The sequence below is a fragment of the Pleurodeles waltl genome, chromosome 1_2 (assembly GCF_031143425.1).
Source record: "Pleurodeles waltl isolate 20211129_DDA chromosome 1_2, aPleWal1.hap1.20221129, whole genome shotgun sequence".
In the NCBI taxonomy this organism is placed as follows: domain Eukaryota; kingdom Metazoa; phylum Chordata; class Amphibia; order Caudata; family Salamandridae; genus Pleurodeles; species Pleurodeles waltl.
Window position 1 is genome coordinate 139297482 of NC_090437.1, and position 19148 is coordinate 139316629.

Genomic DNA, 19148 nt, shown 5'->3' on the forward strand with positions numbered 1-19148 from the left:
CAATTAGGTCTTGAAAAGGTATATTTAAATATTAAAATTACATTTATTTTTCAACCTCCATCTTAGCCATCACTAGAACTGTATTGCCAAGAAGATGAAGGCAGACAAACTACACCAGTGCACTGCCTTTAGATACATGTGTAGTAGGAACAAGGAGGTAGGTGAGTGGATACTGTGTCTAAGAGCACACTGGGAAATTTGAAATAGAGTAATGCCCTTGGGCCTATAAACGCACCTTCAGAGTTGCAGTGCTTTATTAATTACATTGTCAGAGATTACCTGAATGTATTGTCATCTATTTAGAGGACATTGATCTATGCAAAATATTTGAAATGTCATACACAGCGTGTGAATATGGCTCTCAAAGGATTATGAGAGAAAATATCGTATCCAAGACGTATAAATATGAGGTTCATCCAGAGAAGGTCTAATGTTATGATAGATGATTTCTCCTGAAAAGGTGGTAATAGATCATTCCAAAATTCAAATTATAGGTAATCCACAACTTGGTAACCCAAAATATATTGAGAATTTATGAATCCTTGAGAATTTATATATAATATGTATATCAAGTAGTTTGAAGTAGAGTTCTATTAACCAAATTAATACTGTATAGGTCCCTCACTGCTGAGTTAATAAGTGGCTGAAGTGACTTGGTCACTTGCATGGAAGTTAAGTTTCTGAGGATGCATGCATGCTTTTGATGGTCCTCTTAGGTGATTGCGCTGCATATGGCCAGATGGGGAGAGGACAGCTGATGAATGCACACTAGTAACAACATGGCAGTATAAATGGTCGGCTTGAGTTGAAGTTTTCTGCCATTGTGTTCAATGCAGGTTCTTGGCCAGGTGACTGAAAGGTAGTGTCTGACGCCTGCTTTTGACTGATTGTTCTGGTGACAATGAGTTAGAATTGGTCAGAGGAAGCACCCATTTATTTAGTGAATTGGGTGCTCTGCACCACATGGTGTCTACCAGTGAGGAAGATTTTGACCAATGAACGGTCTCCCTGAGATGGGAGAGGGCATGAGAAAAATGGCAATGACAGAATCAGTGGTCTACAATACATACCTGATTAACTGGTGAGAGATACCTCAGTGCAATTTGATCCATTCTAAGGCATCCTTAAGGACCAGATGGCCAAACTTGGCAGGCGACATAGTATTCATATGGAGCAGAGGGAAGAGTAGGAGAGAGACATGCAGGTCGCCACTAGGACCACTAAGGCCACCAATCAACTGAGTAGGTCAGGCACTGCCCCACCTTCTCTCCTATATAGGAGCTATGCCCTGCTCTCAGCATCACCCAGGTGCAAACCTAGATGATCCCAGGTTAGACTCCGTTGGTAGCCCAGCTTCAAAGTTAGCTTCCTTTGTAAAGAAAGGGACAGTTGTATTTTCCACTATGAGACACAGGCTTTTCTCTGCTTCTCCTGGAAGACAGTGCTCATTACACAAGTTAGATGGAGAGTTACTTTGTCAGGTTTGAGAGTGACTCCAGCATGCCAGGGGGTATCCTTTACTTGTTACTATGTACCTGACATGTAAGAGTTGCATTGTAGAGTGACAGGATTGGTGTATTACTATAGGCCAATTTACAGATACATCAACATGAGCTGTACCATCCCATTGAAAGGTCCCTATGTTGTACCTCGTCAATGGCCAAAATACTAATGGAGGGCTTTAATGTTTCAGTTCATAACCTCTTCCATTGTTCCGGACACCCTTCTACTTCTTCGTACTTTTGTTCAATGAACCATTACAGAGGAGACCAGCCCCATGTTCATTATAAATCCGGTGCAGTGTAAGCGTCTATGGCACATCTACCTGTGAGACCAACAATGTGCATATCTATAGTCCCTTTAACTTCCCCAGTTTCAAATAGCACCTGGAGAATGCCTTTGTGTTAGAAATGATGCTGGCGTACATGCTCAATGTCTATGGTATTGTTGCGCTGCCCTCGCAATTGGGAGATGCATTTCTCTGGACACACTATTGCCATCAGAGCCAGCCCACTCCTGCTAGGACATCACATGCTCCACCACTCAGACTCCTGCCTTACAGGTACCGTAAACCTGTAAACCTTATTTAACCGTGTGGCATTCATTACTCATGGGGTAAAAGAGGTAACCTGCATGCAAATGAAAGAGGACGGTCATATATATCCAGTGAGATGATGTCACAGCAAACAAAACCTTGCAGAGAAGAATCACTTTTTTTAAAGAAGGACGTTTGGCATTGAAAGAAGTCTGCAGTCACTATCGGCAGTATCTGAAAGATGCAGGAATTCTTTTTAAATACTTATTGACCATACAACACTGATGTATGTCAAGACAATTAAGGTCTCTGCGTATAAGAATCATGAATAAACCCAATCTGACTATGTTTAAATATCAATTTTTCCAAAATGTTATTTTGCTTGAAGCTACTCTCCTTTTGTCGATATACCACCCACTGCTAAAATTCTGGAATAATAAACAATTTATTTGGATAAAGTTGCATATAGAGTTGAAGAAGGGAGATCTGGTGCTGCAATTAACGTGATTGTATTTCTGGGTATACAGGCCCATTCATTAATATAGTGGAAGCAGGGCGACTAATTGTCTCTACCTGCCCCACCGCCTGGTGCCCGGTACTCTTCCTTCTGCACCCATTCCCCCTTCCTGCAACTTTCCCGCCTTTTTTACCATGAGGCACTTCCATCTGCTTTCTCGCACACCCACTGCTTGCTGTAGCCCAGCCCACCACCCTCAGAACTATGCCATTTTCACATCTACTTAATGGCAGCTGAAGCTCGGAAAGGCAGGGGATGCCCCGTCACCTCACCAGAGTTCTCCCCCACCCTCTCCCTCCCACTCCAGACCCCCCACGATATACACGCACATTCATGCACCATCATACACATGCATACACACACGCATAACCACATTCACCCACGCATGCATACATCCATTCACACACACTGACACACATACACGCAACCACACATTCAGGCAACAAAACATACACACACTCACAACCATGCATGCACACATGCATTCCACACACCCGCATGCACGCACACACAAACATACACCCACACACACACAACACCCCGTCACCCCTCCTCCCCTGTCGGAGCACCCAACTTACCCGATTGCAGGGGATCCTCCGGCAGGACACGGGATAGGGCGCTGTTGCCAGCAGCAGCATCCGCCAGCAGAACACCGCCAGGCTGTATCATGGGTCATGATACAGTCTGCGGGATTCTACTGGCGTGGCGCTGCTGCTGGCAGCAGCACCACCTTACCACCATCAGCCGCAGCCGGAATTCCACCATCCTTCTGGTGGAATTCTGGCTATGGTCATAATATGGCGGACGGTAGGTAGCCACGGTAATGGTGTTTTGGCCGCCGTCACCGTTGCAGTAGGCGGTCAATATCGCCAATGTTACAATGAGGGACAAAGTCTGGGAGCTCTTACACAACCACTCATCGGACCTCCTTTTTCTGAACAAAACTTGTCTCACCCTGATATCAACCCCCGACATTGTCACAGCGATCCCCTGTAGAAACAAGATCATAAGACAAGACAGAGATCACAAACCCGGAGGGGACTAGCCATCATCCTCACACTAGTGAAAGCATGGAACAACTCCACCCCAGAGGGTGCCATTGTGTACTGACCTCCTGGACTTCGAAAGAACTTCTGCCCCTGCAGACCTCCTACCCATCGAAATGAACCTCCAGGATGCCACCATGACCACCTGGCCTACCATCACCATATTGGAAACTGTAGCGACCATCAGCTCCATCCACTTAAGAGAACCATTGGAAACCTGCCCACAAAGGACTTGACCCCATCAGCTCAGCCCTGATGGATACTCAACAGCTCCATCAATAATAAATATTACAAATACATTTCTATTACTAATCACAAAATTGGAATAAAGTAATGTTACAATTTTAATCAAAGTATAATATTTTTTAAAACAGTTTCCATCCAAACCCCGTATCAATCCCAAAATCCTAAAAAAAAATACCATTACTCTTGCTAAAAATATATAATTCATCAAATTAAATAAACCTAATTCTTTCTAAATGAAAACAAATGTATATACTTTAAAACACTCCCAAATAAAAAATAGTTACATCTAAATTTTTAATTAAAAACACCTTTACAAACAATAAAATAAAACAAAAACACACACCAATAAATTTCCAAATTTAAAGATTAGTTTGTAAATAAAATACAATTATGAAACATTATTAACATATCAAACACCTAAAATGATATAAAATACCATTATATTTGAGTACTTGGTGTTAACTTGATATCAAAAAGATATGCAGACCAATAGTACTGTAAATTTCAATATATTGTCATTAACATGACATTAATATTAAGTAGCATTGATATTTTGACATCGATATTAAAGATCCACACCCATGTGCTCTGCCATCACATTGGTTCAAGAATGTTATGTAGAGTAATAACCTCAAATGGTGGGACAAAAATGCTTGCGCCAAGAGACCCATGGTTTGGCAATAGGCTCAAGGCTGGCTTTAAGATGGGGCAACCGGTGCAGAAGCACCTGGCACCTGAAACTGAGCTAGGAGGTGCTAAGTTTAGATACAATTTATGGTTTATAAGAACCTGCAGAGTTCCTTGTGTGTCCAGAAGTTTTCAGGCAACATGAAATGTCAAGCATGTCAAGATAATTTTGGTGATTCGTGTTCCTGATCATTATCCTAATGTTGCTAAAATAGTTCGTTTGGCTAGAAATATATTTTTATTAGTAAAATCAAACCCAACCACTGTGGTAAGTTTCAACCTGAGTTTATACTCCTGCTGACCACACCCTCTTAAAATATAGTCCCTACTGGTATGGATGAGATGTGTTTTCTATACTTTATAATCCTTATTGTTTTATACAACATTTCTTGTAGACTGAATTACACACATATGATACATTGTCTTTATATAAAGTATATGTGATTTCAGGTGCTCTGGAACACTACACTGGTATGAGCAGTGCTTTAAAACAAATGAAATGCAGATGAGAGAGGGGCTATGGAGAGATGAGGGAGACTGTTTGAGGGTGTTAGTGAGAGAATCCTTGGAGAAGGTCTTGGGGGGCACCAAAACAGACTGTCGCACAGGGCACTACCAGCACTAAAGCCAGCCCTGAGTAAGACATAACGTGCATAGGATATTAGTCTTTGCATGTGAATCAGAATGAGTCACTCACTGATGATTGTGGCTCTGAGGTGTGGTGACACCTTCCGGTGGAGAGAAGGATACAATAACCTTCTCATCTTCCTCAATTCTGCTGTTACGTGCCCTAGAACAGGATGAGAGGATGGGATGATAACTCTCAGATACCTTCCTGTGTGACTTAGAAATGTTGTCCATTATAGCTGTTTGGCAAAACAACTCCCTACCATGTACTTTTTTATGATCTTGATTTCTCGCGTTTTCTCTCTCCCTTCCTTCTCTTTTTCTCCACTCTCCTTGCATCCTCTCTCAAGAATTTTCTCTCTTCTGCCCCTTCCAATGATCTCCTCTTCTGCTATCCTTTCTTCCCCTCGCCTGTCCTTCCCTCTTAATCTCAGTAGCTCACTTTTACTCTTTTCTCCTAGCCTACCTAGAAGTTTCGTAGTGCTGTGATTCACAAACAGGCATAACATTGGCCAAATTATTACTTAAAGTGTCATTGACGTTAAGGTCTTACCCGGAGAGCCTGGGGCTGGATTCTCCTCATAGCCATAGCCTGCGGAATTAAACATATACTTATAGATGTATCAAAGTAATATCAAAGTAAGTTCAACTGTATCGAAAGCATTGTGTATTGTTAACAGGCTACTTGCATACATTTAAACGTCTGTTGCCCGTTAGATCACTTACCTTCCCAGCAAAGTATAACTGAATGTTTGAGTGCCTGAGTCTGCTTTAAAATGCCCAGGTACCTATATCAAAACTGATTATTGGGATTTTAGTCATCACTATTTGTAGAGTAGCGTAACCATGACTTTCTGGTATGGTATGGGACTGAAACTCTTTTTTGTTCAAACAATTGCAACATAGGTAAGAACTGGGAAGCCATGACACACAAAGCAAACAATTCTAGCCGTGAGTTATTGCAATTTTACAGTGATCTTGACAATCGCAATCATTTTACGGATAACCCAACATCTCCTATGCTGTGTTCAGCTGCAAATAAAACATTTTGGGGGTCATTACAACATTGGCGGTAAAAGGCGCTTACCGCCGTGCAGAAGACCGCCAATACACCGCTGCTGCCGTGGAATTCCGCCACAGCTATTATGACACACATCTCGGAATCTGCCAAAATTCAGACACCCACACAAGTCCGCCACACCAAAGGTCAGTGTTAAACTGGCGAAAACAAAACCTCCACCTCCACGCCAACAGAAACACGCCCATGCTATTACGACACACGAATCCACACAGCGGTCTTTCAACTGCGGTATTCCATTGGCAGTACACACTGCCACGCTCAAGATACCCACACATCTCCAAAACACCGCCACATTGGACAATTCCAAATACACACACCTGATACACATACAAACAACACTCCCACACACCCAACACAATATAAAACACACACCCACATCACCAACAAACTCCTACGACCAAAACTGATTGACAAAGGCCAGAGAGAGAGCACAGAATAGACAACCCCACCACACAGAGGCACACAACACCACCACCCACACAACATCCACGCACCAAACACCACACACCACTACACATCACCACACACATCAACACTGACACCGCCCCGCACATCACACACACCACCCCATGTCACGCCAAAGACACCCCGGGTTTTCCGAGGAGGAGCTCAGGGTCATGGTGGAGGAAATCCTACGGGTAGAGCCACAGCTATTTGGCTCACAGGTGCAGCACACATCCATAGCCAGGAAGATGGAGCTATGGCGCAGAATAGTGGACAGGGTCAACGCTGTGGGACAGCATCCAAGAAATCGGGAAGACATCAGGAAGAGGTTGAACGACCTACGGGGAAGGTGCGTTCAGCGGTCTCCACGCACAACATCGCAGTTCAGCGGACTGGCAGCGGACCCCCACCTCCTCCCCCACAGCTAACAACATGGGAGGAGCAAGTCTTGACCATCATGCATCCAGAGGGCCTCGGAGGAGTTGGTGGAGGAATGGACACTGGTAAGTCAAATCCTAACTATCATATCCCCCACCCTACCTGCATGCTATCACACAACCCCACCCTCACACCCTGCCCTATCACCCCAAATCCTCACTAATGTACCAATAACACAAACCACCCATCTCAACACCAAGCCCTCCATGACACAACTAAGCATGGTCACCCCTCACCAAAGCATGCTCACTGCACATACCCAGAACACCCCCCCAACCATCATCACACAAGCCCCCCACAGGAATGCTTGCACTGGTGTACACGGTGAGCCACCCAATGCACACCATGACACACACACATGCAATAATCATGCACTTATGCCCCTGCAGGATCACGAAGGACCGTCACCACACCGGAGGGTCCAGACAACTCCACTCCACCCACAGAAGAGGCCCACAGTGACGATAGCAGCTCTGCCCTACTGGATCCTGATGACCAGCCCGGACCATCGTGGGCCTCGGGACAGTTGGTTCCCCTTGCACAGGCACAGCCCAACACTGACCTTCCACACTCTGGTAACACCAGTACAGCACCCACCCAGCGGGCCCATACCTCTGTACCCAGGACACGTCAATCAGCGGTGTGTCCACCACTACAGGGAACCCAGGATAACCCACCACCCCAACAACAACAGGGACCTGGGGGCAGTGGTAGTGGGCACACGGTCCAGGGGACGGAGGCACAGGAACACAGGGGAACTGGGAGGGCTGCTGTGCGACAGGGGGCGGACAGGCCAAGGGAACCCACTCTCCACTAGGCCCTCCCCTCCATCATGGGAGCATACCACCACTCCCAGGAGACGATGGCCACGGTCCTGGCCAAGTTTCAGGACACCCAGGTCCTGCAGGAGGAGCAGTATTTGGAGTTCAGGGAGGAGCTCAGGACCATCAGCTCCGCCCTGGGCACCATCGTAGGGGTGCTGAAGGACATACAGCAGACCTTGAGGGACACCGTGGCACTCCAAGGGGCCCCTTACACTAGCCTGGACGATGAACTTCCCACCACCTCTGCCGATGCTAGTGGACAGGACGCCCCGCCACAGGACCACCACACCAGCACCCCACCCCCTGCAGACGGACAACCACCACGCAAGCGGTACCTGAGATCCAGGAACAGGACAGAGCAAGATGGCAAGACCCCCGCCAGGAAATGAGACCACCCTGATTGTCCTCCCACTGTCCCACTTTGTTACCCTGTCCATACTTTAACTGCCCCAGCTCCACTTCCTTTGCCCATATGGCCAGTGCACCTGTGTGACCAATGGACTGGACTCTGCCATGGACATTCCTCCACTGTCCCCCATCACCATATTACAACCCCCCTCCATTTTTGAGCACTTACATAAACACCCTTGAACCACAAAACAATCTGGAGTCAGTCTGTGATTTGGTAAAATGTATTATCAATGACAGTGTCAAAATGCGTTTCTAGTTGTAAAGCCAACATACCTATGTCACACATCACAAGTCCTTGAAGGATGCAAGCAGATGACACACGTAACCACACCTGTGAAACCGTAATGGAAAGGTACAACTCAGTTACCAAATAATGCTATGAAATTACACACAGGATAGAGGAAGACGTGTGACAGTGAATGTAATGGTAAAAATGAAAATGTTCTCACCTGTGTGTCACTGGAAATATTGCTGTATGACTGACTCCCTGTTGTCGATGTCTTCTTCCTCAGCTTCCTCCTTATCACTGTCCACAGCCTCCAAAGGCTCCACAGCTGCCACAACACCGTCATCTGGACCATCCTCCTGCAAAAAAAGGCATCTGGCGTCACAAAGCAAGATTGTGAAGCATCGAACAGGCGATGATGATCTGGCACACCTTCCTTGGTGAGTAGAATAGGGAACCACCTGTCATATGGAGGCACCTGAACCTGGCCTTCAGGAGGCCGAAGGTGCGTTCGATCACCCTCCTAGTCCGCCCATGGGCCTCATTGTAGTGTTCCTCTGCCCTGGTCCTGGGATTCCTCACTGGGGTCAATAGCCATGACAGGTTGGGGTAACCAGAGTCCCCTAATAGCCACACATGGTGCCTCTGGAATTGACCCATCATATAAGGGACGCTGCTATTCCGCAGGATGTAGGCGTCATGCACTGAGCCAGGGAACATAGCATTTACCTGGAAGATGTACTGGTCGGCCAAACATACCATCTGTACATTCATGGAATGATAACTCTTCCGGTTCCTGTACACCTGTTCACTCCTGTGGGGGGGGGACCAGAGCTACATGGGTCCCCATCAATAGCACCTATGATGTTGGGGATATGTCCAAGGGCATAGAAGTCACCTTTGACTGTAGCCAAATCTTCCACCAAAGGGAAAATGATGTATCTCCTTACGTGTTTCAGCAGGGCAGCCAACACTCTGGACAACACGTTGGAAAACATAGGCTGGGACATCCCTGATGCCATGGCCACTGTTGTCTGAAAAGACCCACTTGCAAGGAAATGGAGCACTGACAGCACCTGCACGTCAGGGGGGATTCCAGTGGGATGGCAGATTGGTGACATCAGGTCCAACTGGGTACATAGTTCCTGGATAGTGGCACGGTCACACCTGTAGGTGACGAGTAAATGTTGCTCCTCCATTGTCAACAGGTTCACCAGCGGTCGGTACACCGGAGGATTCCGCCATCTTCTCAATTGTCCCAGCTGACGGTGCCTAGGAAGGACAACAGCGACCACAGAGTCAACAAATTTCCAGGTATGTACCCACAGATACACAGAACACGACACCAAACACAAAACCCTTCCTGTATGTGTGTTGAGTGTAGGCCTAGCTATGTGTGACGCAGAAGTAAATGAAGCCATGTGGGCCCCTGAAATGGCGGCTGCCTGACCTCTAAACTGGGACAATGGTATTGTGAGGTAACTGCGCTGGCGTTGCACACCGTCGCGGTAGGCGGTCGTAGACATCGGCGCAATGCTGCATTGGTTAACATTGGACCCTATGGGTCCCAGGAGCCAATGAACAAGTGCGCCGGCGTTGTTGATACGCTCCGCCGCGGACGTCACCGCCGCGGACGTCACCGCTCAATCACTCGATACCTGACCTTCGACAGGAGAGGACCTACTCTGCAAGTGCTGCTGTGACCTCGGTCTGGAAGCGACGATGGCTGCTGCGTCTAGGGAAAGGCCGCCATCCTTCACTGCTCAGGAGTTGGAGAAACTAGTAGACGGGGTCCTCCCCCAGTACAAGCTACTCTAAGGTCCTCCAGACCAACAGGTAAGTACACAGGGAGCACGTTGTATGGGCTAGGCCTGGGTGGAGAGGGCAGGTTGTAAGAGGGAAGGGGGCAGAGTTCAGGGAACATGAATGCATGTGAATGCATGTGCCACATGGCAAGGGTAGGGAGGGGGGACACTTACATCGACGGTGCAGTTGGTAATGACTTCTCTTCTTCCCTTGTGCATGTCATGTAGGTCAGCGCCCACCAGAAGAAGGACATTTGGCGTGCCATCGCCAAGGAAGTCCGGACCCTGGGGGTCCACCAGAGACGGGGCACCCACTGCCGGAAAAGATGGGAGGACATTCGCCGCTGGAGCAAGAAGACGGCGGAGGCTCAGCTGGGGGTGGCCTCCCAACATGGGAGGGGTGCCCGTCGCACCATGACCCCCCTGATGTTCTGGATCCTGGCGGTGGCCTACCCTGAGTTGGATGGGCGCTTGAGGGCATCACAGCAGACACAAGGGGGTGAGTACAACCTCATTCTGAGTACTTGGCGCGCAGTTGAGGGGCTGGCTGAGGGAGGAGGGCTGTGGGTGTACCTAGGCCAGGCAGAAATACGTAGGCTAGGCCCCTCCGTAATGCAGGGCATGTGGCACTCCACCCCACCTCAGTAGTGGGCCAAGTACAGGTATAGATGCCCCTGTGGCATCCATGTGTGCAGATGTCCACCATAGGCATGTAGGCCAGATCCCAGGATTTTCTTCTGTAGAGGCCAAGAGCACGGCGTACTGCAGGGGGCTGCTGTGTCTGTACTGTCCGCCAACGGTAGAGGTAAGCCATGCACTCAACCTGTCTTTCTTCTGTCGTCCCCTCCCCCTTTTTCTGCTCTCCCTGTTCTTTTGTGCATCAGCATCATCAGGCGGAGGTACAGTGGCACCGGGGCACGAGGGAGCTGCATCCCACATGGCCATGGAGGGCCACACCACGGACTCAGAATGCACCAGTGGGACGGAGGGCGAGGGAGCTACACGTCGGTCACCGGATCACCAACCAGCGACACGGACTCGTCCGCCGATGGGCACTCCCTTGTGGTGGAGGCACCATCTGTGCCCACCAGTTCTACAGGTACAGCCGCCACCTCCCCTACCAGCACCGCCCTCCCAGCAGCCCCTCAGCGTTCGCCCCGTGCCCGCTCACCCAGGAGGGTGGGCATCACCTTCGCCCCAGGCACCTCAGGCCCTGCCGCAGTCACCCCTGCTGCCCTCAGTGAGGAGGCCATTGACCTCCTCAGGTCACTCACTGTTGGGCAGTCTACCATTGTGAATGCCATCCAGGGTGTAGAAAGGCAGTTGCAACACACTAATGCATTCCTGGAGGGCATTCATTCTGGTCAGGCTGCCCATCATCGAAACCTGCAATCTCTGGCCTCAGCACTGATGGCAGCCATTGTCCCTGTCTCTAGCCTCCCCCTTCCAACTTCCTCCACCCAGACTCAATCCCCTGTACCCCAGCCTGTCCCAAGCACACCATCAGACAAGCATGCATACACCTCAACACACAAAAGTAGCTCAGGCAAACATAGGCACCACACAACCCACAGGCACACACACAAGCATCACACACATGCAGACACAGCAACATCCACTGCCTCCACTGTGTCCCTCTCCTCGTCGTCTGCCTCCTCCCTCCCAGTCTCATCTACACTCTCACCTGCATGCACTACATCTACAGGCACCAGGACTCGCACCAGAACACCCAGCACCACACCCCGCTCACCTGCACTCACCACCTCCACTCCCATTTACATGTCCCCTGTGTCCTCTCCCAGTGTGTCTGTGACGCCCCCTCCAAAAGTACACAAACGCGGGCACCCACACACCCAACATCCATCCACCTCACGACAGCCTCCAGTACCTGCACCTGCACCCAAAACACCTAAAGTTACACCTCCTACAACCACCTCCTCTTCCTCCACTCCCAGACCCCATCCAGCTAGCCATCCAAGTGTTCGTCAGAAACTGTCCCTCTGCAAAGTTGACCTTTTTGCCCCCACCCCTCCAATTCATCAGTCCCGTCGTAGCACCTCAGCCAAAAAGCCTCCAGTACCAGTGGTGTGTGTTACAGGTGTGTGGAGTGCACCGGCCACCAGGGCAGGCAGTGTGACACGGAGCCAAGGCACTGCCAGTCCACCCCTTGTAAAGGCTCTGAAGTTGTAAAGTGGCCGACGGGACCGGGTGAAGACTCCTGGAGCCAAAACAACTCACAGGGGTCCCAGGGGGATTGCAGAGTCAGCTGTGACTCCTCCAAAGGTGGGGAAGGGCCAGAAGAAGTCTGCACAGCCTGGTGTGAGCATCACAGCAGAGAAGGGCAGCATCCTTCCCGGTGGCCGGGACGCCACCGCCAGCACCGTCGTCACTGGTCAGGAGACCACTGCCATAGGCATTGCCCAGGAGGGCCCAATTATCGTCACTGGTCAGGAGACCACTGCCATAGGCATTGCCCAGGAGGGCACAAGTATCGTCACTGGTCAGGAGACCACCTCCAGATTCATTGCCCAGGAGGGCACAAGTATCGTCACTGGTCAGGAGACCACCGCCAGAGTCATTGCCCAGGAGGGAACAAATATCGTCACTGGTCAGGAGACCACCGCCAGAGTCATTGCCCAGGAGGGCACAAGTATCGTCACTGGTCAGGAGACCACCGCCAGAGTCAGTGCCCAGGAGGGCCCCGGCAGCCACAGCCCCGCTGGGCAATGAGGGACTGTCATGCCACACACCAATGCACAGGTCAGAGACCGCCATGGTAAAGCACTGCTGAACAGTCCAGAGACCGCCATGGCAAAGCACCGCTGAACAGGGCAAGCACCCCTGAACAGTCCAGAGACTGCCATGGGAAAGCACCGCTGAACAGGGCATGCACCGCTGAACAGGGCAAGCATCGCTGAACAGTCCAGAGACTGCCATGGCAAAGCACCGCTGAACAGGGCATGCAACGCTGAACAGGGGAAGCACCGCTGAACAGTCCAGAGACCGCCATGGCAAAGCTCCGCTGAACAGGGCAAGCACCACTGAACAGTCCAGAGACCGCCATGGCAAAGCACCGCTGAACAGGGCATGCACCGCTGAAGAAGGAAAAGACCGCCACATCAAGCATCGTTATCCCATGTGCAGCTGGGACAGTGACGGGACAGGAACTGTCACGGGGAGACTAATCCAGTCTAGGCACCATTACCCCTCCACAACCAGTGGAGAGGTCCATCCACTACCTCTGTCCTTCACAGGATGAAGCACTCTGGGCACCAGTCCCCATCCAGAACCAGTGGAGAGATCCATCCACTACCTCTGTCCTTCACAGGATGAAGCACTCTGGGCACCAGTCCCCCTCCAGAACCAGTGGAGGCTGTTATCTACTTGAGAGACTGTGGCTTTGCACTCCCCAGGATTGAACAGTGGGCAACCCACCCACTGTAGAGACTTGTGAGACTGTGGCTTTGCACTCCCCAGGATTGAACAGTGGGCAAACCACCCACTGTAGAGACTTGTGAGACTGTGGCTTTGCACTCCCCAGGATTGAACAGTGGGCAAACCACCCTCTGTAGAGACTTGTGAGACTGTGGCTTTGCACTCCCCAGGACACATCAATGGGCATGGAGCCCCGTCGTGGATGTGGCGTGGTTCTGTAATCCGGCTGAGGTGCCCCCCCTTCCCTTCCCCCTGAGGTGCCTGTTGTTTTTCTCTCTGATGCCCCGGCAGTGTTCTCTCCGTTTGTGGACAGGTATCTTGTGTAGGCCTCGCCCATGCATTTTTGGCCTAGTGGTGCAAGGACATTGAGATGTGCATATCTGCACTACTTCTCGTAATGTATATACCTTTGTATAAGTTTATATATATATCTGTATATATTTGACACATGTATTTTTATACATTACAATGTTTGAACTGATTTTGTTTTGTCTTTGCATTCTTCCGGGGGGGGTTGTGGGTTGTTACTGTGATGTTTGTAAATGCACTGGTGTATGTGTTGTAATATGCGAGGGTGGCGGTGGGGGTGTTGCGTGTGTGTCCCCCTGACTTTTGCCTCCCCCCACCCCTATGTCGTAGGTGCAGTACTCACCGTTGTCTTTGCCGCCGCCGGTCTTCGTAGATGAGTAGGAAGAGAAGGGCAGGTAGGATTTGCAATTCCGGCTCCCTGGTGTCGTCCTTCCTCGTGGGATGTGTTAAGGTGAGCGTTTTCCCATTGCAGAAACTGTTTCCGCCGTGTTTTTATCCACAGTGAATCCGCCCCGGAAAAGGTGGTGGATTGGCGGGTTGTGATACTATGGGCGGTACATTGTCTTCCGCCTGTCTGTTGGCGGTGACCGCCGCGCTCCTTGTCTGTACCGCCGTGGCAGGCAGAGTGTTAAAGTGGCTGTCTTTGTTGGCGGTTTACGCCACGGTCATGATTCCCTTTTTTTGTCCGCCGGCCTGTTTGCGGTATTACCGCACCTTTAACACCGTCCGCCAGGGTTGTAATGACCCCCTTTGTATTCCTTGTATCCTTAGGGGCTTCCCATCTAAATTTCTTGAACAATTAAAGTACGGTATTAAGATATTAAAATGAAAACATATTTCTGGCATGCATAACTGTAATATAAGATCATGAACGATTATCTATGACGTCGCGAGGTCAGCAAAAATAACAAGCCTTCTTTGTGGTTCTGTGTCTGCTGCCAAAGTCTTATAAATGTAAGTAAAGTTTCTCAAGAATAAATAAACCCGTTTTTCTCATCACTCACACCATAATAACAAACAATGGCATTTTGTGCTCAACTTCCATGTTCCTGCCAGCACATTATCAGTTGATTGAAAACATACTGTGTTTGCTATTGGAAATTGGATGAGATTGCATGAAGCCCTGCTAGTGTAGTGTAATAGCACTAGAATTTAATAAACATCCTAATTGCGTCTCTCACTGCAAAAATTTACATTTCCGTTTTCCTTTATTTATACTGTTGAGATTATGATATTTTGTAAAATATTACAATTATAAATTATAAAAGAGTAAAAGAGTTTTTGGTAATCCCGATGTTTCTCACCAGAGTCCCCAAGGAAGGCTATTGTAAACAATAATTGGCAAAGCCAGGAGGTTTTGCCCTTGCGAAATCTATTGGTTTTCTCAATGTTTTTAGACATCTCACACAGCAGCGCTAGCTGCTATGCGGCATGGCTCAAAGTTAAAAAGCGCTGTGCAACGAAATCAGCGTCACAGCGGTTTTAAAAAAAAATGAAGTAATGTTGTATAGCAGCTAGACCCGCAGTGCAACATCTCTTAAAAGTACATTACCAGAGCTTTCTTCACAATGTTTTTTTTCCTGGGAAGCTTTTGAATCAAATGTGTGAACCTTTTGGTCTGAACACTGCACAGTTATGTATTCTATTTCACAATGAATCGTTCATGATGGTGCAGGTACGGTTTAATTAGGAGAATCAGAGTAAAAATACGATAATTTCATCTAGAAGTAAATGTCAAGGTTTTGGGGTTGCGCTGTCTTTTGGAGACACATAGGGGCATATTTACAAGCATATTTATTTACGCTAATGTGACATTAAGGAGCCAATTTCCCTGCGCCATATTTACAAAGTGGTGCAATGCATGCATTGTGCCACTCTGTAAACCCTTGCACCACATTATGCCTGTGCCAAGCATAATGTATGCAAGGAGGCGTTCCAGCACAGGGAGGCCGAAAAAATGGTACAGTGAAATTTACAATACTTGACTGTGTCCTTTTTCCAAACATTTTTAACACCTGCTCAGAGCAGATGTTAAAATGACACACCCATTATATTCAATGGGCATCTCTGTGCTTTGCAGCACCAGCATCAACGTTTTTGAAGCTAGTGTAGTAAAGTGCCACAATAGCATAAAAAATGTTGACGCTATTGTGCTAACAACCGCCATGGTGCGCCTTATTGTGAATACAGTGTAACCATAATGTTGTTAGGTGCCGGTAGAGGGGGCACAAGAAAAGCGGCGCAATCATCTATGATGTACCACTTTCTTGTAAATATGCCCGTATTGTGCAATCCTAAAGAAGGGAGGGAGAGAGAGAACGAGAGAGGGGAACGAAAACAAAGAGAATGGGGTGCTGGAGAAAGGGGAAGAGCAAGAAGGAAGAGAAAGAGCAGTAAGGGAGGGGTATTGGAGATAAAGAAAAAGAAATACGAAGGAGTTAGTACAAAGGAGAAGGGAGGGATGAGATGGGAATGAAGAACAAGGAAGTGGGAGAGAGAAGAAAGAAACAGGAAAACATGAGAGAAAGAGAGGGTGTCAATAAGGAACGAGAAAGCAAGATATATTCGAGAAAAAAAGAAGTTCGCAATTGAGAGGAACGGTTACAGACAAGAGTGAAAGTGAGTAGGGGATGGCAAGAAAGGAGAAAGAAAGGGAGAGAGGGTGGACAGACAAAGAGAGGATTACAAGTTTGCGATTTTTGGATATATAAGGCTTTGTTGGGCTGCATCAGTTGCAATTGTTTAAAAATAATCTGCATGGTTTAGAGGCCAGACTTTACATAAGATTGACCTGGTGTTCAAGGAGATACAATGGAGATGGTGTATAGTGGGGGACAGGAATAAAAAATTAGAAGACAGTGGAGTGACAGGGTCACTGAATGTAGCGTGCTGAGGAGCAGGATTAGAAAGAGTTAGGGAGAGGGATGGAAAGAGTTAGGCATGCTAAGTGAGCTGGAATGGCAGGAAAGGAGTGGAAAGGAGAGAAGAAAGAAAAGACGGATGAACTACGAGGTAAATGTGGAAGCCTTGAGGGAGAAGGCAGATTTATGTTTCACATGAGGGTGCATATGTGAGAGCAAGAAGGGAGCAAGTATCATATTTCAGAAGGAAAAGGCGAGTAGAAGGCAAGGGGGAGGAGTAGGATGAGACGGAAGGCAATTTGTGCCTTTTTGTCGCCGGGGGAGTAACACAGGCAGGGCAGCCCCTGCAGTGCAGGAAGTCCAAACCCTCTAGTTGAGCAACTGTTATTATTATTACTTTATAATTTTATCTGTTATAACGCCTCAGTTTATAATTGATTTGCATGATCACTGGTGTGGCTTGCTGCCTCCACTGTATCCATGGCAGACTCAAAACAGTGTCTACTTCTTAAAGCCAGAGATTGTTAACTTTAAATCAATAACACTTAACAACACATTTCCAGGGTAACCAAAAGAAGATATACCAATAACATCCTGATCCTTAATCTTGAATGTCCGATGTTCTGCAGCGCTGCTGCTGTGGGTACCAAATGCATAGTAAAAAGATTTTGCAAAGGTTGCATGGTCAGATACTGCAGGGGCAGAAGCCATGTGTAAATCACAATCAACAGCAGGCAGGCAGGAAGGTGAGGAACAGCAACGGGGGAGGACGTCAAACAGGTGAAGGAGCAGCAACAACAAGCTGGGAGGAGAGAAGACAGCCTACAGATACACTCATATGAAGTGCTTGATGAAATGAAAATAAAAGTACTTTCAGAGTGCGAAGGACAATGGCCAGTAGACAGTGGCCAGTGACCGAAAGCTTAACTTGGGCCATGGCGTGGACAGCCAAAGCAGAGCAGGAAGACATGTGGACAAATTACTGAACAATCAGAAGCATGTAAATTGGAATCAGAATCAACAAATGGTAAGTTCAAGTAAATGCTGGGTGGCTTCTAAGCCCCCTTTAAGATTTTTTTTGTTAATACAAGAGGTTTCACAAGCACAGAAAAATGAATGTGCAGGCAAAACCTAAAAATAGATTTTGAGAGGTTTAGACCTTATTGCTCTTAAGGCAACCAATTTCCAGAGACTGCGACCCTGTCATTGATGGCTTATTATCTCTGAATCTTTGAGAGTACGTTAGTAACTAAGGCTGTCTCCGTAAAGGTATTTAGTCATTCAAGGAACTACATAAACCATATATTTCTGCATTAAACAACAGACATACATGTCTGATTGAAAATATTGTAAACATATCTTTATAATGTATATGGGCCAAATAAGTATTGTACTTGTCATCATTATCATCATCACCATCATCAATACTTTATTCGGTTCATATAGACCATAAAAGATATCCAATATATACATACTTACAATTTCTTGAGCATTTTATAAATAACATTATTAATACAAGTTTTGAATGCCAAAAGCAGCATATATATAGTTTAGCACAGCCTGTATTGTCTCTACACCTCCCAAATTATGTAGATGAGAGAAGGCAAGATGGCTAGTTCTAATGCTTTTAGACAAAAAAATAGGACGTAAAAACCTTTTTCTTGGAGTGTCATAAACAGTACAAAAAAGTATAAAGTGCAATGTGCTGTGGGGTGTTTTTCCATCACAACAGCACGGCGGAAGATTCTTAAACCAAGTTCCGCGGGTAGGAAATGCTACCAAATAGTTCAAGACTGGTAGTAACCAAATATAACATTGGATGTGGTTGCTGTGACTGCTTCCTCTCCTGATTTCAATCTATGACTGTATTTAGCTTTGAATCATGAATTTGTTGCCAGTATATTTCCTTTACCCTTTTGATGTCCCCCCTTGCCAGAAGATCCGGCATGAGGAAAAGCTCCCCTATCCCAAGAGAGAAAAAAAGAGAGTGAACGTATCTGAGCCAGGGTATGTCCATTGACCGTGATAATGAACGGCAGTCCTGGATTACCGTTCTACATAAGTGGGCTTCAGGATTTGACCACATTTTTAAACATAGTAATACAGGTTGAAGCTTTATGTAGTCGGATGTAGCTCTCAAGCCCATTTCTTCATGA

General features: G+C 47.6%; 1 protein-coding gene across 10 annotated transcripts in view; it reads right to left on the reverse strand.

The window, feature by feature from the left end:
• Positions 1–19148, reverse strand: part of LOC138297861 (uncharacterized) — a 1048787-nt gene that overhangs the window by 353930 nt on the left and 675709 nt on the right. For 5 of the 10 annotated variants that reach the window (XR_011204470.1, XR_011204464.1, XM_069236834.1 and 2 more), the window contains one exon: positions 5712–5750. The exons of the other annotated variants lie outside the window; for them this stretch is intronic. Coding sequence is in view for 3 of the 5 variants with exons in the window: in XM_069236834.1 (XP_069092935.1) it covers positions 5712–5750 (39 nt within the window). In the remaining 2 variants the exon portion in view is untranslated. The remainder of the gene's footprint in view (positions 1–5711; positions 5751–19148) is intronic. 10 annotated transcript variants of the gene reach the window in all.